The following is a 26756-nucleotide window of genomic DNA, read 5'->3' on the forward strand; positions in this document are numbered from 1 at the left end:
TCGTATAAAACTTGATTACTAATGTTACTTATGCGATGCCATTTAGTAATCACTGGTCAGTGTACATACTCTACGGTGAGCATCTGATCTTATAGTGAAAAGTTTTTTATAATGAACAAACTTTTTACTTTCTTAATGCCAGAAATGAAGCATTAATTTAAAAAAAAAAAAAAAAAACAGCTCTTAACTTTGAAAAATTTATTTTTTTAGATCCTCATCTTGAATATTTGGGCATTTTTAAACATCCTCTCCCTGCCTGGTTAATATGGATATTTTTTGCAGCGTGCTTCACCTCCAACAGAAGACACAGATGAGAACAAGCTTCTGGGAGATGACTGACGGCTGCGCTCGGCCAACCAGCGCGCGGATGCTGCGAGCGCTTGGCCCGCTTCTCTGATGCTATTGGCTGTTCTCTGGAGAGTCGGGGTTTGTTCTAATATTAATGACTGCTGAGGAGACGGCGGCGCATCTATGTGGTCCGCCTGACACTTGATCGAGGGGAGAGATGCGCCCTTAGCAGCCGCGGCGAAGAAGACGGGAAAGAGAAGGGCACAGGGAACATATGAATCTTTCTTATCGCTTAACCTGCTCCCGGACTTGGTGGTTTTTTTCTGCTTTCACAACCCTCTCATGCAGAAGCCCTTGTGGGTTTTTTTTTTTTTTCCGTGGAAGAGAGCCCAGAACTGATTTCTCATCAGCTGCGTGAAAATAAGAAGACCACACATTGTTGACTGGCTTTATGTTGCGCGCTGGAGCTCTTCTCTCTCCTTCGTCTCTGGAGCGACGCACTTGATGGGAATATAGACAAGACGCACTGCTTCATATGCGATTATGACTAAATCGGGTAAGTTCACGCCGTTTACTCCTGAAATATGTACGTGTCTTTTGATTCTTGGGGCATGAACGCGTTTGCGCAACGCATTTTTCCAAGTTGGTGAAAAACGGGCAAATTCCCTGATTCGGGGATGTTTTACCGGGCGCGTTGTCTTGCGATTGAAATATCCCATCGCGACGAGTCTAAAATGGCTCGATTTCAGAAATCAGTTGCAAATATTGCCAGGATAATTAGGCTGATGACTGGCCTCGAACCCGCCACTTGCCGCGGAGACGCGCTTTTTGCGCAACTATGCAGGATGCGCCCAAACCGGACCGGATTTTTTTTTGTTGTGTTTATAGCTGAACAAGGAGGAATTAATTCTAAAGACGCGTGAGACTGATCTGCCCGAGTGTGTGCGTACGCGCGTGCGTGCGTGTGGTGCGCGCAGTGATGGACTGGCAGTTTAATGTCCTCGGGTCCTGCTTAGTGAGCGCACACCAGACACGTCTCGAAGAAATCCACAGAATGGTGGCCAACCACCCCCCCACCCCCCCTCCCACCTCTTCCTCACCCTCTCCTTTCCTTTCTCCTGAACCATCCTGTTGCAAACAGAGAAGTCGATACCAACACATGCCACCAAAGTACAATGTCTCCTTTTTTTTTTGTTTTGTTTAATTGTTCATATTTTAAAACAACAATGCGAAAGGGAAAATGATGCATTTGCTGTCACCCTCCACGCACCCCATCCAGGCTTTTTTTTTTCTTCTTCATATTTCTAGCGCATTTACCATCACCACCTCACCTGCCTGAGCCTGTACACCCACACATCCAGCAAGCCAGCTGGAGAACGCCAGAGAGAGAAGCAGAGGGCTGGCATTCACTAATCCCTCCACTGCATTGGGGCGTCTCTTTCTCTCTTTTCCATCGCCCCTTCAAAATTGAATCCCCCCCCCACCAACCCCTCTGTCCAAAATGCATGTCATACAGCAGATGAATGACTATTTGATATGCAGATAAAAAGATAATAGCCGATGATGACAGATGTGATTTTCACTGAGGGGGCCATCGAATCCGATTGTTGTAATCTTCTGTGCAGTGCGTCCGCGTGTTTGCTTGCTCATTCCCGGTGATGGATACAATAGATTTTGGCCTCCACAGTGTGAATGACTCACCCCAGAGCAGCTGCTCCATATGAAACGCACAGTGGACTGCCACATGAGAGCCATCGTGCCCTCACATCAGACACCGTGCCATGCTGAGAAAAACCCCAGCCCACACACGATGCATTGTTCCCACTTAGAATCACTTGAGCCATTTGTGGCTGCTATGAAAATGTGCAAGCGGCAGGGTTTCAAGAGTGATTTTTGAGAGCACATATTTATGAGGCGCACGCAGGAATGGCTGCATATGGGATTTCATGTCACGCAGGAACCGTGCACAACACTTTGTGAGGCTCCGAATGGAGACCACGGTGGTATTTTAACACTGTGGCCACGTTGCAGTTTCTAAGCCAGAGGTGATAAAAACAGTAGAGCAAAGCAGTAATGGGTTTCTTCATTAATTTAGGCACATTTGTTCAAAACAAATCAATATTACATGTCCACAACAAGTCATACACTTTAAGTGAGTGGCTTTGCGAATTGCCTATTGATCCGCGTGTGAAACGGTGAGAAGCAAAGGCGGGGTGGAGTAAAAAAGGTATTGTGTGCCTGCAGTGGCCTTGTGGAGGTTTTGAGAGTATGATAGGCAGCACAGTGTGGGTGTTCCATATTAATTTCTCGATAGGCAAAGGGCAGCAGGTTCCGCTGAGGTGAGAGGATGTGTGGGTGCCAAACGCTACGTTAAAGTAGAGTTCAGGAAGCAGCGTGCTATCAAAATCAAATTAATCTCAAGACTTCTCCCCCATCATGGTGGTAACGAGATGCCCAAGGTTGTATGGGGGGGGGGGGGGGGGGGGGGGGGTGGGGGCTCCTGAGTAAAATGCATGTAAACATATTCACAAGCCGGCTACGGGGGATCAGCTTGTGCAGCGAAGCACAGGAACTCTGATAGCATCCGGTTCCCAAACAAACACACAATAAAAGGGAATAAGGAGAGTCAGAGGGCACACAAAACAAGGGGAAGGAGAAAGAATGGTTTGCTTCGGATCTCGTGGAAAGACATGTTTCAGATGGAAAATATATGAAAAGAGACAGAAAACAAGAAAATCACAGTGGGGATCAAAACATGAACATCCGTGACATTTTTAGGTTTCCAGTGCATATCAAAGGTCAAAATGGGATGACACTTCCTTTGTATCCAGTGACATTTACTTTTGAGTTTGCATTTGAGGTATTTAGCCTACGCAAATTTCTGGACTGAGGAGGTGCAATGCAAGAGTAGCACAGCTCTAACAAAAGGTGTAACATGAAATGTTCCCTCACTAAAAAGGTTTTTAGTAATAGAAAGCGCTATCCGTGGTGCTGATGATAAAATCAAAGCAATTTATCTTTAATTAGGCTGCTATTCCGAAGATTCAGATCAGAGCTGAACATGATAGAGACATAGGCCCATATTGTAATTTGAAACATGAGCAGAGAAGAAGGAGGACATCTAAGGGGCCACCGCTGTGCCGTCCATCTGTTCTGTATTCAGATAAATACGTATAGGCTCTCAGTACACAAATGAAAACGTTGGCGAAGCTGTATAATGAGACAAAACACAGTTGTCATGCACTGATGAAGCTGTAGTGACACACACACGCGGATGCACGTATAGAAACACACAGGTTGAAACTATGCCGAAACAAAACCGTCATCACGGTCTCCAGTGAGGTATTCGGTGTGATGCCGAGTTTCTGAGTAGACGAAGCCACGGCCATTCTGAAAGTGCCATATCTTTCATCTGTTTGAGCTGAGGGAGGAGTAGCCAAGGATGAAAACAGAAAGAGAAGCCCATATCAAACCCCATGAAATCATAATAAAGAGGTCCGAGCCAGCGATAAATGCATTTCAGTGGCATATAATGATTGATTCCGTCTGCCGTAGGAACTTATTCCCAGCAGGCTCGTGGCCCCTTGACCAGCCATATATTATTCATATAAATATAGATAGCTGCGCATCTTAGAGGCAGCACACATGCCACATTTGCACCTGCAGATTCAATTTGGCTCTGACTTTGAGGGATATGCCGCTGGCTTCGTTTCCCCCCCACCAGCCCGTCCTCACACCTCCCTCTTTCAGTCTAGCTTGCAGCCATACATGGAACATTATGCAGATTTTTGTCAAGAGTGAGTGCGATTATGTTGGGGGAGAAATGAGTGTTGGAATGTTCGCTACGCCTTTGACCTTATCAGCGGCAGCCTTAAGCTGGATACCTTGCCTTGATTTTAATAGATGCAGCACTATACGAATTAGACAAGGGGACCTAGCTGTGCTCTTTTAGTGCCTGGTGCTTTGCGCATGCATTATGCAATAAGCTGGTCCATGTTTGCTTTGCCATGTTCTGTGTGAGAACAGTGTTGGCTGAACTATGTGTGCATGTCTGCAAATGCAGGGATCTCTGGGTGCATTAGCATTTGTTCCCATTTTGTGTGTGTGTGTGTGTGTGTGTGTGTGTGTGTGTGTGTGTGTGTGTGTGTGTGTGTGTGTGTGTGTGTGTGTGTGTGTGGGTGTGTGTGTGTGCGCGCACGAGGCAGGTGGGTGTGTTACCACTTTCGATGCATGTTTCCCCTCACTCAGCCCAAGGGCATGTCTTGTCCAGGAAAGAACTTAAAACCCAAAGACGGGGGGGGGGGGGGGGGGGGGGGGGGGGGGGGGGGGGTCCTGTGGTTAATTTAGCACATTGATTTTACATTAACAGTCGACTCGCTACTGATTCATTGCCATACAAGTGCAGATGTAAGGGGAAAGGTTTCCATCTGCTCCCACACGGATGCACAGGCTCAGTCGCACATACATACATACATACATACAGGAAGCTTCATTATGCATACACACATAGAAGCTTCCCTTTAATGGACTCTCCCTTATCTTGGAGAAAGTGTAATAGTAAATCAATGAGGTGAAGGGCAGAGGGAGGGACAGTAAAGCCTTCCGGAGGCCTCCACCGAACATGGGGCTTACCCGGAATGTAGAGCAGACAGGGATGTGTTGTCTCACAGCTGTGTGATACTGTACATTTACCGTAAGTTCATTTTTCACCGAAACACCAGGTTTCATAAGCCAAGTGCCTATTCCTTTGAATAGTGTAACCAGTATGTCTCCCTGAAAAGAGAAATGCCGTATCCAAACAATAACTGTTTTATATGAGCGGGGCAAATAATAGTAGGGTGTTTGAAAGCCATATTTTTTTTAATGGCACTGCAAAACCACCCATGTTCAACGTTTAGATAGAGAAATTAATTGTGCTTTAATGCGTGTGCAATTTTCCCTTTAGAGCTGAACACAACACAAACACATTTATGTGTAGTGCCATTATGCCATTGTTTCAGGGTCCTGTGACCAGTGAAATTATGCATTATTATATGCAGAAATACGTGTGGGAAAATAAACCAGAGGGCACCGAGCTCTAAAAGGAGCTGCATGAAATCGCTGCAAAGGCTCATATTTGAATAGATGCAAGTATTGAAGTTGTTCACATGTGAAATGGACACATATTAAAATCAGTGTTGTGCAGTGGGAAGAGACTGCATCACTCTTAACACTTTCATATTTATATTTCTTCAAAGAAACAAAAAGTAGGCATCAGGGTTACTACTCAGTCCGCCGATTGGGCCAAAAATGACTCATGCAGGCCTGGAAATTGGGAATTTGGACAGATGGTCAGACATGTACACAGACAGACTAGACATAGCACAGCAGGGATGAAAAGTATCGGGAAGGCAATTAAGTTGACCGCAAACAGGACAACGGGACAGTCTAAGAAAGCAAGAGAAGTTGGAGTTTCCTGGGAGACAGAATGAAATGCCTAGTAATTTGTATGTAGTTTATTTCTGTGCATATCGTAATAGTGAGCACAAGGTAAGTTAATTCAACATGAGGGTTTGAATAGCAAAGGCAAGCGTGAGAAAGAGAGATAAAATGACATGGTTTCAAAAAGCAAAGGTGATGGGGGGGTGTTGCATTATCTTCAGAGCGAGACAGAAATAGAGAGCGTGCATGAGAGAACAAACGTGGGGGGGGGGGGAGAAAAAGCTGGAGTGACTTGAAGAAAGCCTTGCGAGGGTTATTACCAGTGGATCAAAATTCCCAGTGAATCATTTCTACAACACACAGGCTATTCTCCTGAAAGAGGAGGCAATTCTTCGGTGCCCTACTTTCCACTTACGTTTGACCTTTATGTCTTCCACCCAGTTTTAACACAGTGAGTGTAATGTCTACCTATCAGCAGATGCAATACTGCCTTGTTACCTCTTAAACCGTGCGGGCCTCATCATCATCTCCCCGAGGGGACACAGTGCTCCTGACAAAACCCCCACATCTAAATCTTACACATTTTCCATTCAGTGCTCTCAGAAGTCAAGTTTTTGTATAATAATACTTATATTCTTTTCTCACAAGAGCCAGAGGTCAAGCAGTCTCCACACAGGGGCATTGATGAGTACCCAACCTGCGACAAAGCAATCACCTCTACGTCCTCGCTCCGCTAAAGCCCATCCAAACCCTGCGAGGCGAGGAGGAGGATTTATAACTCATTTCAATAAACAGCATAAAACAAACAGTCCTGCCCGGCTGTTTGGCTGCCCAGACGACTTGAGTCAGGCTTTCCTGAATTAGCACCGCAGAGCCACCAGGACCAGCGCTTCCTGCCCCGACTGTGCACACTCATTAATTTAAAGTGGTCATATCTCACTGGTCTCTAATCAAGCTGTATTTGTGCCATTACTGTCCGGAACAGCCACGGTGTTAGTATAATGGAGGTGGCCCGGTGGGAAAGTGAGCGAAGTGTTGCCAAGATGTGGATGGAAAAGCTTTTCACCTTGACAGTGGGCGAAGCTCCTAAATGCAGTCTTGTCCCAATTACCCTGTGTCTTTTTTAGATGAATGCAAATGATCTCCACGTGCTGAAAAATACATACTGTGAGATCTGAATAACATAATGAAATTAATATCCCAGAACAATGCAAGTTATGTACTGGACAGCAATGTTTATGTGGAATTTGCAGCATTATAATAAGAGCAGATTCCAACTAACAAGGATAAATTTGATAGGAGTTTCAGTTTTTCTGTCATAATATGTCGATAGATATATAACATCCTTAATCAAAAGAATCAAACATAAGGCTCGGAAGCCAAAACTAGCACACCGTAGGGTCCAATCTGATTATCGTTGATAGAAATGCTATTTTTGCTTTATTTACTATAAGCGGCAGTCTGTGTAAGAGTAGCAGTCATAGATGTAAAAAAAAGTTATTCCTATTATTGCTAATGAAGCAGCAGCAGCGCACCATGAGGGTGATTTTCTAAAGATATGCACGCTAAAGGTCGCAAGAATCATATGTCTCGGGAAGTGTCAAGCTTTTGACAACATTAATTGGACAAACAAAAAACATTAGCATTTTTGGAACAGAATTCAATGAAAAAAATGTCATACTTACTACAAATAGAGGAGCTAGTTTTTTTTTTTTTGTTGACATTTCACTGTTTTGGATCAGGAAGTCTTGTAAGAAATAGAATCATGTGGAAATTGTAGTAGTTTTTCTCTGCAAAGTTTTCAGGTCAAAAATGGACTTTCATCAACGAGTGAAACATTGGAGTTGTGCTTATATGGAGATTATCATGCTGTCGTTTTACTTGAGATCAAACTGGGATCAATCTGTTAGTGATGCAACAACACTGCAATGAAAAAAAAGTTTTTAGAATGCTTTGCGGAATACAAACCCATATTTCTCAGATCTGTTTCCTCCTGAGATTCTCCGCTGTGTTTAGAATTGAGCCTGGCGTTTGTGGAAAGAATCGATAAAAACACATGAGCTACTATTGCAAAAAGGTAAAAAATTAACCGAGAATACATTTCAGATATTTATTGTTGCCTTTGTTAGTTTTTCTATAATTCAGTTGGACTTTGTGCCTATATTGGGGCTTACACAGTTATTATGAATGTTTAATAGTGGAAAAAGGGAGAAAAAAAATGACTGTGCTGTGTATTGACAAACCCACAGATAATAAGAGTCTGACTTTGCATCTGTCCTCTACAGAGTTTTCTCGCATCTTTCAGTGCACAGGGTAACGTCCACACTGCAGCAGGCAGCTGTATTTCAACTAAAAACCATAAAAAAAAAAGTGATGCATGTTATCTGCTATGCATCAAACAGCAAGCAGACAAAGATTGCATCTAAATGTTGGATATATTGGAACATTTAGCTTCCAAAGAGCCAGAGATTTTGTCCCCCGTGGTTGTCATTTGTCTGTTGTTGGAAAGCAAAAGAGCTCAACAGAGAGTGAATATTGGACCTTTATTCCTCAGGTGGGTTGACGCACGACTCCAAATGAATGGTGATGTCTCCCCCTCCTTCTCTGCTGGACGTGTCAATAAGCATCAGTATGCTATGAGGCCGTTTTTGTTTTTTTTTGAATTTGGCTTAAAAGATAGTAATGTCAGAGTCGTGGGCACAGCTTTGTATCTCCCGTGGTATCCAGGGGAGGTAATAAACTCCAGCGGTCGTAAACAAAGCCAGGTATATTTCGCACAGTTAGGCCGAGTCCGGTAACGACCTGGATGCAGGGACCTTGTTTGCCATTATGTTCACAGCCAGGATTAGCAATGGCTAAAGTGAAAAGCCCATGGGCTACACTGTCAACCTCCTACTGTAATGGAGCTGCTTTGGAGACCCTGGCTTGAATGATTGCGCCCCCCCCTCGTCTTTCACTGACACCTGGGAACTCGTGTTAGCTCCATGAGTGAACACCTTAGCCTGACCTATAAAAGGCTCCCTTGACAAATGTCAAAGCTTAGGCTTAATGCGTTAGTGCAGGTAGACATTAGGTTACAGTAGTCCTCATTTCAAGCTTTTTGGGTCATATCACCCGACGTTGATTATGTATCCCCCCGCATTCAGGATTTCCTATAGCTTTTCCACACACAGATTACAAGCATTCGTCTTTAAATTCAATTTGCTCCCAACATATTACCCACATTTCTCTTCGTCCAACAGCTAGGTGGCCACTTAACGCCAAACACACCGCAAGTTTTTAGTTTTATTTCACCTCACTGCAACTGGATGTTGGCGAACTCTTCTGTTTCTCTTCCGGCAACTCATTTTGTCCCACAGATCTGCCCCCACTACTCTCTCCAACCCCCCCCCCCTTCCCCTCGCTCTGCCTCAATTACTGGCATCTGAGCAGCGGATTGTGGGAAATTAGCTCTACATAGTGGCGCTGTGTGTGTCTGTGGCTCTGTGTGTGTGTCTGTGTGTGTGTGGGAGGGTTCTGCGGCTGGGTAACTTGACTGAACCTTTACTAATAGGTTAGTACAAGTGCTGTGTGGACTCCATAGCCAGAGCAGTCACGGTGCAAGGCCTGGAGTATTACGACCGCCTCTTCACTGGACTCCGCATTGTGCAGTCGTATAACACCAATTTACGTGTTTAACGGCCTGGAGTTGATTAGGATAGTTCACTTAAGATGATGTAGTTTGGTGCAGGAAATGTAGTGAAGTATTTCAAGAGGAAGTGCATTGATAAGTAACATAAAAACCAAACAAGCCTTTTAAACAGAACATGTGTTGTTGTCAGTTTTGTATATTCCTCTAATTAGAAAACTTGCAATGTACCGATCTTTTCCTAGCTGTACACAAGCCTTCTTGCCTTAATTGTCTTTTTTTTTTTTCTCCAAAGTGCTTTAATATGCATCTAAATCACTGACTTAGCACTGTTCTGCACAGGTGGTAATCCTGCCTGAAGACTTTGTACATTTGCCACATCAGACACGCAAGATGTCACATCTGATTGAATCAGTTTCATCTTCCAATGCTTCCCTTCAACAGCACATCACCGAGACCTTTGCTGACATCAAGGAAACTATAAATCTACACCTCGATTATACAAGACTTTTCAATGACGTTAACATATGTACTCCTGCAAGTTACTACATATTAATCGATAATGAAAGTCATGGCTAAATGCAATCCCAGCACTGTCAATGCACGAGCAGGGTGCTCGTGCAGCTTGGAAATAAAACACACAACTGGCTTTACAAGCCACATGTTAGATTATCACTAATGGAATTGTATCAACATTAATTAGCGAGGAAATATGTTGTGTATGACGGCCACTCTCGCTAAAGCCCCCTCTAATCCCATTCTTTTGTTTTACCAATGTGGATAAGAAAGCATTAACATTAGCCAAACCAAAGCACAGTATATCTTACCCAATCTGTATTTTTTTCTGAATCTCCTTCTTGTCCATTTTGTGACTCTCATATCCTCAGTCAAGCATCATCAGGGTGGATCAGTGGACACTTTATATGATGTGTTATGTCCTCACTAACATCACCCATTCGCAAACTTGGACTTTTAGGGGCTGCCAGAGCAGGCTGCATGTGCAAGTTGGAAATGAGTGCCACGCAATTGGTTAAAACATCGCTAAAATATAAATATTGATGAACATGTTGGATTATCTTTAATATAGTTTTATCTGTATTGATTAGCGATGAAATATGCTGTGCATGTTGGCTACTGTGTCTCGCAAATTGTCCTGTAAAGCCCTTCTAATCCCATCTTTGTATTTCAACGATGTGGGCAAGCTCGCATTAACATTAGCCAAAACAAAGGGAATCTCTTTCTCAATCTGTCTTTATTTCTAAGCCTCCTCGTCGTCCATGATGTAGTCCTCACATCCATACTTAAGCCTCACTGAATTTCACGAGGTTCACGCTCACATCTACAGGCAATTTAAAACATTCAGGCGGAGGAATAACATGCAGCCTCCACACTGAAGGGCTCATTGGTCAGCTATACATGTGCAGTGTAATGTTATTGATTTAATATGTGGCAAAAAAAATAAATAGGACAGAGCTATTTGTGAGTTATTTCTGAAACTCCATCTTTTTAGTCCTACAAAATCTTTGACAGATTTTATCGGTCGCAAATCAACACCCTAAAAATATCCCTAATGGCCCAATTACCATCGGTGGTAAAGCAAATATACCAGCTGCATGTGTCGCACTGCTGTTAAAGCCACCTGTAGTGAATGCACCATAAAGCTAAGTAATAACAGTTAACCTGATCACATTACACTGCTGGTAATTGTGATTACTGAGCAGAGAGGCCAAAGTGAGCAGAGGTGTGACCCAAATGCTGCAGGTGAAATTACAGAGTGTGTCTTGCACCTTCAGGCTACGGATCAACTGCAAAACCCACAGTGGCAGTGCCAGTGCCGAGGGAGAGAAGCTAAACCTTGTTTATCAGAATGCACCGGGTGTAGCAGGTTATTAAAAGTGCCCACTGCTTTTGAAAAATAATACCCCCACCCACACCTTCTGCTCTAACTCCATGTCTGCCTCACTCCTCTAAACCTGATTCGAGCGAATGCAGGAGCAGCGCTTGAGGAATGAACCCTTGGATCGGCCTCGCCGGCGGGGGCAAACTGCAGCGTTTTTCTGCTGCCTTCAGAAGTTCTTATTCATTTATTTATTTACCCCCCCCCCCCCGCCCTCACACCCAATCCCACATCTCCCCCGTGGCCACTGAGGTGGAAACAGCGAGGGTGATGAAATGAAATCATTTCTCTTTTCTTGTTCTCACTTTCCTGCCGCCGTCACACTTCTTCCCCCGATTCTTTCCATTTCATCCCCTGTCTGGTTTGACTTTTCCCATGATGCGGTGCCTGATCCTATAGGCCCAAAATATCACAAGCACCATCAAACCCATCTGTTCAGTAAGAGGCAGTCACATATGACAAATTACATGGTACACTTCAGCTGTGTTCCTGCCACGGCGGGATGTGATAGGAGACACTAATAATATGATGTACAAGAGACACTACACAGAAACAGAGATGTCTGACTCACATGGAAAACGGATGTGTGCATCATAGCTATATTTATAATCAACTGGATGTACCTGAAGGAGAGGCCATTTCATCCTTGTGTGGAGTTATTTTAGTGCAATCAATAAATATTTGTTACCGTAAAGCAATGAAAGCTGTTTATTACCTCTGCTCCACTAAATGAAGGATAATGAAAAGACAAAATATGGTCAGTGGAGGATTGTTTGCTTTCTAATGTTAGTTTGAGCTCTTAATCCCATATGCACTTCATCTCATAACTGGGCTAATAACTGTGAGCTATAAAAATGTGCCTGAAATGTTCAGAATATCACGCCAAGCACAAATGTAGAAACTTTATAGCCTCACTGATGATTGAACCTAGTCTTTTTTTTCTTTCATATTCCAAAAATACTTTGGTCTCATCTGCCGCCAGCCAAGCCAAATGTGTTATTCTAAAAATTGTCTCAACTATAAAAACTCTGCTGTAGCTTTAAAGCTATCTGAAATCACTCCACATTTATCACATTCTGCAATATTTCTTACCTTCGTCATCTTATTTGACTGTTTGAATGGGACATTTGTAAATGATTTAACAACCTGAAAATGATCAAAATATAAGGCAAAAGTTTGAGTCAAACTTTTTTTGTAATTTAATATTTTAAATGTAAAAATTATGCATGAGTCTGTGACTGATCATGCAAAATCTTTTCTTAAAAAGTAGTGAAAGATGGAGGAGACAGATTTAATTCTGTATCTTTTTGATTTTTACATGAACACATACGAGTTGTGGTAATAAGGCTGTCACTCTGGAAGAGTGCGTGTCCACCCGTTAGTAATGTTTAGCCACTGCATGACCTGAATTTTCCCGGGAAAAAAAAGGGAAATCCTATTATCACACAGATTTGTTGATTGCAAAAAGATTAATTACATCAACACATTCATGCATTTTAATTTTCATGGCTGCCGGTTGCTGCATCTTCTGACAAACAAGTACAAACTGGGTCAGCTGCTTTGTTTGCATGCACGGCAGCTGTCTCGCTATGTTGTGCCCTATTGGCTGCCTGTGTACTTGTTGCTATAGTGACTGACATATTCCAGTGTCTTTAAGCAGCTTGCCCTAAAGGCTAATACTTAAGCCCTAGGATGTCTGCCATTTAGGAATCTTAATAAAGTCTTCTCTTTAAGCAATAATAGAGTCACACCGCTAACACCAGGACTGAAAACCATGTTGTTCGGGCACATCGCCGGTATGAAGACTGGAAGGTCAAGCAGATATAAATCCATTGTTCTATGTCTTGAAGGGAGCGTGTATAAATGTCAACATGCATCAGTGTGCCCATAACAAATGTCAATATGCCTAAATCCTTCTCTTAAGATGTTCCCTGGTCATTTTTATTACGGTGTGATACTCACTCTATGCCTCTGTCTTGTTTGTCTTTTACAGGTAGGAATGGACTGGGCAGTGGATTCTGGAAGCTAGTGAAGACTAACACTGAGGACATCCATCTTTAAAGACAGAACAACCCTTTAATGGATACCAGTACATGTGCTTAATATAAATACTTTGAGGCACATTATTGGTCCACCATTTTATTTTTTATTTTTTCCCCCATTCCTAATTTTTTTGGGGTCTACCTGACTGGATCCTTGACCCTGAACCCTGACACCAGCAGCCAGCAGTGAATGATTGGTCATTACATTCAAGGGCGTCAACACAGCAGGACAAAAAAACAACCCTAGGGAACCCTGTGGTGGTTGCAAGGGCGGCAATAGTGGTGGCAGCCAGAGGCGGTGAACCGGTCGCCTCAGCAGCTGCAGCAAATGATTCATTATTTGTGAAGTTAACAGCTCAGACCATTTAATCTACAAGGACCAATTTCTTCCTGGAGGGATTCGGTCCAATATGAAGGACGTGCCATTTGTGGATTGTCTCTTTGTTGGCTTGGCCATGGCCTCTTTAGTCGTGGCCATTGAGGTGAGGCCTGACTGCCCCAAACTCTGTGTATGTGAGATTAGACCCTGGTTTTCCCCGAGTTCGGTGTACATGGAGGCGCAGACGGTTGACTGTAATGACTTGGGCCTCTTTGGTCTGCCAGAGAAATTACCATTGGGCACACAAGTATTATTACTGCAAACAAACAATGTTGCCAAGATTGACAAACCATTGGATTACCTGGCCAACATCACAGAGATCGACTTATCGCAAAACAACCTATCCTCCCTCACTGACATCCATCTGGGAACTCTTTCTCAGCTGCTCTCCCTTCATCTGGAAGAAAACTGGATACGAGAGCTACCTGACCGATGTCTGTCAGAGGTGGCTAACCTTCAGGAGCTCTACATGAATCACAACCTCATCTCCTCCATTTCCCCGCTGTCTTTCCAGGGTCTCAGCAACCTTGTGCGACTTCACCTCAACTCTAACAAGCTAAAGGTTATTAAGAAAGAGTGGTTCGAACCCATGCCAAACTTGGAGATCCTGATGATTGGTGAAAACCCTATTCTTTCCATTGATGAAATGAATTTTAAACCTCTGAGTAACCTCCGCAGTCTTGTTCTCACCCGAATGAACCTCTCCCAGCTCCCTGACGATGCACTGGCTGGTCTTGACAACTTGGAGAGCATTTCTTTCTATGATAATATTTTCCCTGAGGTGCCACATTCTGCCCTGAGAAATGCAAAAAATCTCAAGTTTTTGGATCTAAATAAAAATCCAATTGCGAGGATTCAGAGAGGGGACTTTGTGGATATGCTCCATCTGAAAGAACTGGGAATTAATAGCATGCCAGAGCTGGTTTCCATTGACAGTTTTGCCCTTAATAACCTCCCTGAGCTAACTAAAATAGAAGCCACCAACAATCCCAAACTTTCCTACATCCATCCTAATGCTTTTTACAAACTACCAAGGCTGGAAACCCTCATGCTAAATGGCAACGCCCTCAGTGCGCTTCACCGGATTACTGTCGAATCCCTCCCGAACCTGAGAGAAGTTAGCATGCATAGCAACCCGATACGCTGTGACTGCGTAGTCCGCTGGATGAACATGAACAAGACCAACATCCGCTTTATGGAACCTGATTCATTGTACTGCGTAGAGCCTCCAGAGTACGAAGGGCAGCATGTCCGACAAGTGCATTTCAGGGAGATGATGGAAATTTGTCTTCCACTGATATCTCCAGAAAGCATGCCCGGACATGTTAAAGCACAGAACGGGAGCTCAGTCTCACTCCATTGTCGGGCTTTTGCAGAACCAGAGCCGGACATCTACTGGATCACCCCGTCTGGGACCAGGATTCTGCCGAACACCGTGTCTGACAAGTTTTACATGCACCCCGAAGGAACATTTGACATCTATGACATAACAGAAGACGAAGCTGGTCTTTACACTTGTGTTGCCCATAACCTGGTTGGAGCTGATCTGAAATCTGTTTCAGTGGAAGTGAACGGATATTTTCCCCAACCTACAAATGGGTCTCTGAACGTTGAAATCAAATCAGTGGAGGCAAACTCGATTCTGGTCACCTGGAAGGCTGGCCCCGGCACCTTGGCCCCAAACATTAAATGGTACACTGTATCAGACGCTAATCATCCCACCACAGCATTCACCACAAGGGTTCCTTCTGACATCCAGGTCTACAACCTCACCCATCTCAGCCCTGCCACTCTGTACAAAGTGTGTGTGGATATCCGCAGCATCCACTACAACCATGACACCAAATGTGTCAGTGTCACCACTAAGGGATTAGAGCTGACAGCCAAGGACACAGAAAAATGGGATGCAGCCATAATCACTGTCTTTGGTGTGCTCTTGGCCGTGATTTCTGTGGCTTGCCTGCTTATTTATGTGTCTCTGAGGAACCACCACCTTTATGGGGATATAAGAAAATGCGACTCCAAAGCTTTGCTGACACCAGTGGAAGCTACCGGTATGCACTCTTCATTCTTTACAAAGCTTTGGGTTCCGGGTAAGGGACTGCCAAGTGGAGTGGAAGTGAAAGCCACAGTCATAAATGTATCTGACAATGCCTTTTAAGAAGCGCAGCTTTGTAGAGCACCACACACCAACTTCAGTGAACGGACAAGGCCATGGGCAGGGCTGGACGATGTTGTACTGTTTTCAAAGGCATACTTATTGCTGGTCCCCAGCTCCGATACTCTGGCAAAACTATTATTGGACTGGGACGGGACAGTTTGAAATAGACAATGTGCTGTCCCAGTCTCAACCCTAGTTGAAGTGGTGGCTTTGTAACCGTTACATCAAACCAAGCTAACATCCACAGGAAGGGGTATTTACTGCAAAAAGATATATTTCAGTACCATTCATACAGAAGTGCAGGCAGGTAAAAGGAAATGAAGACGATGAGGAAGATGACAATGAGGAGGAGGAGGAGGAGGAGGAGGAGGAGGAGGATGGTGGTCAACTCTCTTGTAATTGACTGTTAAATGTGTTCAGAGTTGTGGAACTGTCCATGTGGTCCCAAGCAATACCGTCTGTGCTTTGTCAAACATCCATAGACGAGTTAGAGATACAGTAATAACACCTGTCTATTATGGGAAGGGAGATTTAGTAGAGTAGACCAATAACAGTGACTATGGTGTAAGACTTTTGATGAAATATACCCCACTTTTTTCTATTTAAAAACGGATTCTTGATTTTTCATGGAAATATTGTTATATATTCTATTATGTTGATGTAATGACAAATCCTCTGTATGTGAACAGTTTAAATGGGTTTTAAATTAAGGCAAGGAGCAGACTACTTTTGATTACAACATCACATTAAGCTTAATGAAATTCAGCTATACAAAATGGGTATGTCGGGAGGATTTTTGCCAAATGGCTGTTTATGCTTTGTAGTTCTCATTGCAATGATGACTCGGTTGAATAATGTGCATACATTTGACAAAAACAAATACAACAGGTTGATTAAAATTGAGGTGAGTGATGTGTTATCTCCTCAAGACGTGGTTTGTTTTTGCCCTGGTAAGTGCCTACACCAAGAACTACATGAGGGAAAATAGGACAGAAATGGAAGAGAAATTGGTTCCGCCACAGCAAAACATTGTCATGTCATCATTGCAGAATCACAAGCTCCTCTCCAGTACTTTAAATACTTTCTCAGTATTTTTAGCATACATATTTTAAGAAAACATTTCGTTGTTGCTTTCGGTGTAAAGTTAAAAAGCCATTTTTATATTACCTGTATTATATGTGATCAATGGGCACAACAGACTAATTAAGAAAAGCGCTAAGAAAAAAAAAATAAATGTCATTGTTTCTTTTACAAACAATTGCCTATTTTCTCTCTTGTTTTCTGCTTATATTTGTCATATTAACGGGTGCATCTAAAAAAATAGAATCAAGACATTTTTCATTACGTATTTCTACATTGGAAACATTTACTAAATTATCCCAAGCATTTTTAATTATAGGAACGTGTGATGTCCTTATATCTGTAATGTATGTTTTGATTTCCTTGACATATAAGCTGATATAATAAACAATTTGATTTATTTCAATTTTGTGTGATAAATATTAAATACACAATCATTGTTTTGCTTTAGTTATACTGTAGGGATAAAAAAAGAAAATCTCTGTTCTACTTTTTTGTGATGCACCTGTATATACGGTTTTGTCATCATCCAGAGATGGGCTGCTATGAAATTCTGTCGTGACGTTTGTGTGACATTTTAATTACAAGAACATAAAAGGAAATACTGATAATGACAGAATAGAACAATTTTACAGTCAAAACTGGAGGGAAAAAGTCGAGGGAGTTCATCTGAACGGTTGAGCGGCTGTTCTAACTCCTGGAAAAAGGAGTGAAAAAATAAATCTGCAACAAAAGAAGAGAACTCATTAGCCGCCTCATTAAGAACATGTTCGTCCTTCAGCCGGTCTGAATATAGCCACCGTGCTACAGCTGCTGCTGCTGCTGGTTCGATAGGAACACAGCGTCCTTATGACATAGAGATAGAGTACAGTACAGAAAAGTCATGCAGGGCGGGATGGAGTGGAGTCTCAGCTCCAGCGCTCGCATTTTATTTGTCTTACTGAATTATCCCACATATAGAGCATTTCGCATGAGAAAGCCGAGCATGATGAATGGCTGTCAGAGGCGGAGTGACATGGCGGATTCATCAAATGGGGCCTAACAGTCATACATCAGGCCAGCCTTCAGCACCATGGACAGAGGCTTTTAAAGCCGAGCCATCTGTCAAAGACAAAGCGAGTTAAAATATGACATGCCACGCTCCTTCAGGTAATGCTTAGGTCAGGCTGAGACTTTCAGTTTGCAAAATAAACGCACAAATACAGACGCAGGGAGCCGGCCAGCTTAGCTGCAAGCCCTCGCTTTTCAATTTAGAAACGAACGAAAGCCAAACTTCAAAGTCACTTCTTGACTCTAGACCAGTTGTTCCCGAGCTGTTCTTTTTGAAATCCCCCAAGATCGGAAAAAAAAATGTGGATTCGATATGTAGACAATGAAGCTGAAGGACACGCCCACCTGAAATAAAAATACAGTTAGTGCGCCTGGTGTACAAAGGACGTCTTGTACACCAGGTTGTAAAACACTGCTCGAAACCAGGAAAGGTCGCAATCATTGATCAAGGTGAGGGTCACACGACTTTGTTATGATCAAATTGTAAAGCATTATTTGAAGATATATAAGAATATGAGCTACTAATTTAACATAGGGCGCTTACTGAACAGCTTTAAATTAAGCCTGTAGAATGTAATCAATGGTTTTCCATCTTAAAATACATTTAGGTTGGTATTTAGGTGTTTCTTCCAATGGCAATAAAAAACACATCTATATTTTTGCTGTAATGCCTATAAATGGAGACATTTCTTCAAAAGGTTAAACATTTCTCTTGCTACGTTCGATACAATACTGAGATACTGCCATGCAAAAAAAAGAAGAAAAAAAAATACTATCGCCTGCAAAATGTATTTTTATAGGGCTAAAGCATAAATCTGCTGCAATGCCTGGGAGAAAGAGCAAATACATGCCAGTCTGAGAATTGTAAAGCAGAAGTACTTTGCATAATCCAAATTTACTGAATTCCAGATCCCCTCCACATACGACACCTCGCGCAGTGTTTGGCACAACTGTGCAAATATACACTGTGGTATAGTTAGTTTGGAATTGACAGGACGAACCGCTGAAGTGACTAAATATGGCTGTTTGCATGATAAACACACAGGCTTAAGCATTAAAGCGACCGGCAGCTTCAGCTCCTCTTAGTCTCTTCGCCAGGAGAAACTGGTCCTGACAGCCAGAAAAGCTGCTAAATGACCAAACATGTTCTCTCAGATTAAAGCAGGCCATGGATATTACTCATATTGTTCTTGCTTTTTTTTTTTTTTTAACTATCATTATTTTATTTATTTACTATGATGATTTCATTACACACTTGAGTGAATAAGCTGAATGTTATCCTGGAACTCATCTTTCCTGCTGTCTGCCTCAATCTCACACCCCTGAATAATCTCTTTCTCTTTAACTGACAGCACTCCCTGTTCTGACAGCCATATGAGCTTGGGAGATGGATTTATTTTGTATATTTTCAGCGGGAAGTTGTACGTTCAAAGCAACCTATATTAGAAAAAAAAATAAAAAATACTGTCTGGATTTAACTTAAATCCTACATAAAAAGAACCTGTGAGCTGTCACCATTCAAGCCTCGTCGAGGAAGGAGAAATTATGTTTTCTCGCTGAATCTTCAAATATTTCAAATATTGAAACTACCTTGTTCTATTCGTGAAGGGGGAGAAAAAAAAATCCATCTGCACCGAGACAGATATTAAAGCATTCTCTGTGAAGGCTTATACAGTAGATGGCTGTTCCTCCTGGTAACATATTCATTTTAATTTTGGGAGGATCATTGTCAGGCGGCCCGAGATTTGATGGCGCAATACACCGGTGGGAGGTGCAAGCTCGGGAGCGAATTTATTTATTTAATTTTTAACACGGGGCAATCATTAAGTCAGCGACTGGCAGGTAATTTTCTTTTTACATTATTAGATGGAGAAAATCTGAGTGGGAATAAAATGGAGCACAAGAAATTGCACAACTGTTTTATCTGCTGGAATGAGTGTTACCACAGTGTGCAGATGGGGACAATTAACAATCAACCACATTTGTCTTTCGGTACAACGAGTACAAAGAAGTCTGAGTGCGTCATAGAGCTGCACAATCAAACATTGCAATAGTAAATCACATATGTATATATATATATATATATATATATATATATATATATATGAAAAGAAGTGATTAATAGTGATGGAATTGTAACAACTGTGAGAATACTAATTAAAAACTATATATTTATGAACAGTCTTCATCAATCAGATATGGGGGGCCATAGGGCAAAGGGTAGAAGCAAAATGCAAAACATCAAGAATCATTAATAATAAAAAGTCAACAAACCGATTAAAATGCTGAAGGAAGACTGGAAAAAAAACGAACAATAAAACATGGTCCACTTTACTGCTGGTGTAATTTAGGGGCAAGAGAAAGAGCACTGATGTTTGAAAGAATAGACGTCAACATCATTTAGTTTGTTTATTCATTGCAAATCATATTAGTATGGCAATACTTAACATATTAACATCAATATTTAATGAAATTGATTTGAACTCACACAAATTACTTAAGAAAAATATGTTAAATTTTCGTTTTGTTAATGTCATTTCAAACCGTGTTTGTTGCAGAAAATTTCAAACATTCCTTCCATATTGCGATCCTCAGTTAACCACTTGCTTCCTGAATTTATTTATAATGTTTGCCTCCAAGCCCTGGTGACTCAAATAGGGAATATTTAGTGCACATACATACACTGGATGAATATAAATCCAGGCATGATGCAATTTAGCAACATTACACAGGGCATGTTTAGATTATTAGTGTGATTCATACACCACCACAGCTGCGTCATGTTTAGAGGCCGTTTTCAGGCTCAATCATGCTCAGCTTTAAAACTGCGAGTGAGGAATTCATCGGCCTCACATGCTACTGCAACAACTTCAACTTCTGAAAAACTGAACACTATTCTTCTTTTTGGTAATTGGCCAAAAATGTGAAATGATTATCATCTGATCATATGATGATTATACGATCATTTCAACATGCAATAACTGTAGACAATATTGTAATAATACACAAATAGGATAGCATTAACCAAGGTATTTTCCTACTTTATTACAATGATGTCAACGTATGACATTATAGACTTTATTAGATTTAAAAAAGCAAAAATAAACACATTATTTACATCATTGGCCATTATTACATGATTGGTGTTTTTTTTAAAGGGCATTCAAGGGTAATAAATCAAATATAGAACATTTTGATGGAGAAAATGTTTTCTCACTATTTTCACACTTTTTCAGGCTGAAATCGACTTTCTCGTTGTCCAGTTTTGGCTCACAGGCCACACGTTTCACATCCCTACAACAACAAAACACATCTCAAAAAGTCATACAGCACTATTTAATTTGTACTTAATACCTCATATTTATATTCTTTTATCAGACAACATCCAGAGTAGAGTATATGTTTGTTATTTAAGTTGCAGTGAAATACTTAATGCCCTCCTTATCTGAGATAAGATATAAAGAAAAGCCTTATATCACTAGGAGAGCTGCCGAGAGCAAACATCGTTGGAGCCGCCACAGGCACTTTTATATGTTTGAATTATCAGCTTATTAAAGTTACAAACTTCCACGTAGGTCAGCCAGTGTAGCTACAGGCAGCCCACGTTCCAGTGAAAAGTGAAATGTCAACATGCATTTACAATCCCGCTGCTAACGCCATATTTAATGCCACTGCTTGCTTTTAAGAGGGCTTTATAGGCAGCTACTGGAGAAACAGCCAGATGACCTATGGATTGCAATAACAAAGCACTGATTGCTTCCGTGACGGAATAAAAATGGACCTGCCTTTGGAGTCGTGTGAAGCACAACTACACTGAGATGGTGACCCTTCATTAATTAAAACAAAACAAAACAAAAAAAAGACAGGTTTGCTGCTGCATTGTAAATTGTCCAGTGTTTTCTCATCTCACTGATGTCTCTATATTGAGGTTGATGTTAATGAAAGTGACGGGTGGATTTATTCCTGCACACTGTGGATCCTTTAGCGGGTCGGAATAGGCGCGGCACATCACATTCCTCATCATGAATTCCTGCGAATTTCCTGAAAAGTGGAGTCAGAGCGCCGCGTCAGATTTAGTCCGACTCGTTGACGAGTCAAAAGGCATTTGGCCCGAGCGGATTTCCAACCTGTCGAGCCGCTTCCCATCTTAACAGTTCTGAAGAATCTCAAGTAACAACTAATACACTTCTAACTTACTCTGTCCGGGTTGCAGTATTGAAAAATAAATAAATTGTTACTGTGTTAAGCCCAATTCACATTTAAATCAAATTTCTTGCTTTAGATGTTATACTTTTCTGGTCTCAAATGCAAACATACACTTTCGTGGTTCACCAAAGTGAATTAGCATAAAACATAAAGAGCAAGCACCTAGTATCATTTCTTTCACACATTATTACTTTATGGGGCAAAATGTTTATTTGTATGAAATCATTTGTCATAGTTTACATAAAAATATGTCACAAATGTCTTTTTTCCTCATCCATAATAGCGTTATCTCTAAATACTAAAAATATTTATATTATTGCACCATTTAAAAACTCCTTGTGACTATCAAACCCAAAAGTTTTAAAGAGTGAAATGAATAACAGCAAACCTCTGCAGTCATAAACCGCCTGCCTACAGCCATTTTTACTATTTTTTATAAATTGTTCGCAAGTGTTGATGACATTTTTCATGCAGGACACAAAGTATTTCCCATTTGAATAAATCATGAAATTTGAAGAGACATGGTTGAAGAAAGACATGTTTTATGATTTCTTGGTTTATAATCTAGACAACTTTTCCATTTGCACAATATGAAAGATACTGGAGGACCGAACAGCTTGTGGAGTGCATGTAATGTTAGTTGTGATAATATCTATAGTTTCTTGATATTTTCTGCTCTTTCCCATAGTTAGCTCGGGTTGGCTGCCTGAAAAGGATATAGTGGTATAGAAAATGAATGGATTATAATAGATCCACCTCCAAACACCCACTCACTTCATCAAAATAAAAGCAAACATTATATGATTTTCAGTAATCTTTTACTCTCATCCCGTCATTGTCAGCAGATCTGGCTTACACTCTAAGAATGTAAATGACATCTTCAAAATTTGAATTAAAGCTTTCCATCCATATGCTTTTGGTCCTTTAATTGGACTTTTGCAGTCCGACCGATCAAAGATGAGTTTTATCAGCTTTACACACATTTTTAACTCTTTTCAAAGGCACACAGGGATATGAGAGCTCTGCTAGATATTGAAAGTTACAGTTATCTTGGGGAAAAAAGGGAACTCACAAACCTCTAAAATGAAGTCAACCTGGTAGTAAAAAGGTAAAGTAAATGAGTTTCTTCCACCTACGTCGAAAAAGTGAGACTCAGAGAGTCTTTCTCTTTTCTCTTTTCTTTTGAGTTTTCACATGCAGGGATTGGGAAGCCGTTTGATTTGGATGCAAATTGGAAGCTCCTCAATGTAAGTAACCCGTCATATTGATAAATCCACAGCCATAAGTCTGGCTGCAGTCGCTGCAAAAAAAAACAAATCAGCCTGGATTGAATGTTGGAGAGATATGACTCCACAGAGAGCTTTTTCGCTAATTGGAAGACCCATTCTCAAACAGATGATTGGTTTCCTGGGCCGCTGATTGATTGCCGCCCGCCTTTGTCTTCCTGCGGTTTTTTCCCCTCTATATGAAGTGGGCATGCAGCCTGCGTCTGAGTCTGATCGATGCGAGGACTAATGAGTTATTCTCATGCATGTGCGCACATTAATGATGGATTCGGATGGGAAGAGAAAAGGAATACCCAACCCTAACAAGGAAGCATGTGAGGACATGGAGGAACACCTTTTCTTTCCCCCTCCCCTTAAGTACCCATCATCAGCCACAGACGCTGCCATCAGATTCATTAGCATGACGGGAGCGATCGATTCACGTGAGCACACATTAATCACGAGTGAAGATTAAAGTCCTGTTGTGAGGCGGTGGAAGAGCCACCTACGGTTATAGTCCCTGTGTAAGTACAACCTTTTACATAATGGTCCTCTCAGATCCATCTGTGATAAAGCCTGCTGGAGATCTGCTCCACGATGCAGACGGAGGAGTTAGGTAACAGTCGTTCAGGTTAGAAACCCTGGCTTTAAAGAGCCGTGCTTTCTGATGTCTCCCAGCGACCGTCATCAATCAACATTGCTCAATAACAGATACAGAAACATGCGGGAAATAGATGTGATTCATGAAAGCCGCTTTTTTTTGTGCCGCTCATTCCCGCAAAAACTAAAATGAAAGCATTCAGGGTTGTACTCTTTGGAACAATTACCATGCCATAAATCACAGCATTTCAGACAGCAAAAAAAAAAAAGGAAAAAAAGACAGAAAAACAACTGAAAAAACCATTGTGGTCACAATAGTGATAAACGGCATGACAGGAAAACAACGTCAATGAGGCTCAGGCGCGGTGAAAAAACCCACCATTAAAGTGCAGTTTTGTTTTTTTTGATTGCCGGTTTTGTGATTTTGTGCCTCTGTTGACGCGTCATTGAGGCGTCAACACGGGCTGGCAGCTACGAATACAGAAAAACAGCGTATGAAAATCCTACTGTGCCGGTGCATGTGCACCTTCTTAAATGTTTGTTTTCTGAGAAATCCCTTCTTTCTGTCAGCTGGAATGACTTTAAACGTGGCCTGACTAATCCCGGCAAACAATATGCTCGTCAGCTAAAAGGATTCAGTTAAATGTAACTTGGTTCTTGTTGCTGCTGCACAAGCTTTCATTCATTAATCCCGGTAAATCATCGCTATCGTCTAGAATTACCCCATCACACAATTAAACCTGCGATTGGGTGAAATTTGGACTCGAAACAGTACATTTTTATTGCTGCGTTGTCTTATTAAAGTGAAGGATTGCCTTCACTATATTCTGAATGTGACGTAAAATCTGTTAAAAAAAAAAAAAAAAAAGCCCATAATGCATTTTGAAGAGAGAACTTGAAGTGAAATGGTGTGTTTTAAAAAAAAAATGGAGCAGAAGCTAATATTTTAAAAGGTGTCTCTCTCATAGAAAAAAAAAAAATTAAGTGAGTTGAGTTTTATGACTGTCTCAGAATGCACACATGAGAAAACAGCTCCCGAGTTAAGTGAAGTGACAGTAAGGCGTACAGTCCTCAGCAGCTGTTTCACTGACAATTATGACCTTACTGAGAATTTCAGTGACTGGAAACTAACGAGAATGAAGAGATATATCCTCAAGTAATTTGTGGTATGAGGAAACCAGTGAACATTAGAGACATTGGAGCACTTTGTGAGGTACATTTACTTACACATGGATTTTAGGGTCGTTTTGGCTCCATTGAAAAAAAACAAACAAAAAAAAACCTTGCAAAACATGGAGTGTGAACCTATGACCATGAGATTATTGGATTGGATTGCTATAACGAGTGACTCTCAGCTATAAAACTACCACCGTTGTGTTTATTGTCCATTAACCTACATGTGTGCAGAATGACTATTTGTGTCGCGTTGCCAGCATAGATAAATAACAGAGGCAGATCAAGAATAATCTGTATCCTTTATCATTGTTCTGTCAAAAGCAACTGTGTAAGAACTACAATTACGCAGCATATCGGTTGCTTTGTATTGAATTATCTACCAGGATATTGTTGTCAGCAAGTGTTGGGAGTTACCCATAGTAACACATTACTACAATGCCAATAGTTTTGGTAGTGGCTGTGTAATATTATGTAATCGATAGTGCAGTTACAAGTTGGTGAGCTTGATACTTTTGTCATACATGAAAACAGTTATGGAGCTGCTCTCTCTGGCTTCTTGAGTTAACATCAACCTCCCTCCACAGCATCTGTGATGTATTTAATAAGTGGTATCTTATCCCATGACAATCTGTCGTCTGTCTTCACGTTGGCAGCTTGTCAGATGAGGAATTGAGGGCCACAGAGAATTTGCGTTTTGAAAAAGCATACTTTAATGATGACCGGTTTACTGAAACTTACTTGAACACAATAACGTGTGGAACAAGTTGTTTTTCGTATCTTCTAAGTGTAAACCCAAATTTTAATTGGCGTGTTGTGTTTTTTTTTTTTGCTGGTAATGGTTAATCTGTCTGGATAGAAAATCTACCGACACAGTACTAATTAATTCTTGAATAATAATAGTTACATGCGATCGTACATCACTTATCCAACATGTTGCGATGTTTTGTGAGGAATGACTGATGTAGATGATGAAACAACGCAGAGTTTAAATGCAGTGTTGGTGACAGCAATGGCACTGCAACAGCTGCTAGTTTTGAATAATTGTGGGTCTGACTTCACATCATTTCTCCATTACATCTCCAAGAACACAACCCCCCTTAAAAAAAAACAAAAAAAAAAACATTCTGTCTAAAATGAGTGCTTCATTTTTTTTTATTGTTTTCGATAGTTGCAGATGTAGCAGTAAAGCATAATCCCTTCATTTGCACAAAACTGCACTCAAACATAACATTTTGCAGTGTTGTTGGGAGACGTGTGGGCTTGAAGTCCTGATGGGATGAACTGTACGCAAGAGTATTAGTGAGAGTAATTTGGTACTCTAATAAGAGAGCATTAGAGTAATTCATTATGACAAGAAAACCATGTGGTGCAAAACATCACAACCTGCAGCTGCATAGCAAGGATAACTATTCTATGTAGTGTGCGGTTCAATTTTAAGAAATTACTTGTAAAAATGTAACCAAGCACTTTTACCACAATATTATAGGAAAGCTATGCCTGCTAATTGAAGGACTTACCATGTGATTCAAATAAATTCATGAAAGCAAAACGCTGAGGTACGAA

At 41.3% G+C, this 26756-nt stretch overlaps 1 protein-coding gene across 1 annotated transcript; it reads left to right on the top strand.

The window, feature by feature from the left end:
• The first annotated feature begins 484 nt into the window (after positions 1-484).
• Positions 485-17062, top strand: lrrn3b (leucine rich repeat neuronal 3b). The gene is made up of 2 exons (XM_080491873.1): positions 485-844; positions 13228-17062. Exon 2 carries the CDS (start codon positions 13687-13689, stop codon positions 15814-15816), a length of 2130 nt encoding a protein of 709 aa, XP_080347999.1. The 5' UTR covers positions 485-844; positions 13228-13686; the 3' UTR covers positions 15817-17062.
• Positions 17063-26756: the final 9694 nt, after the last annotated feature.

This window comes from Lipophrys pholis (assembly GCF_963383615.2).
Source record: "Lipophrys pholis genome assembly, chromosome: 22".
Classification (NCBI taxonomy): Eukaryota; Metazoa; Chordata; class Actinopteri; order Blenniiformes; family Blenniidae; genus Lipophrys; species Lipophrys pholis.

Excerpts from the sequence above, each read along its gene's own strand:
- lrrn3b (XM_080491873.1), top strand. The coding sequence starts at position 13,687 with ATGAAGGACGTGCCATTTGTGGATTGTCTCTTTGTTGGCTTGGCCATG.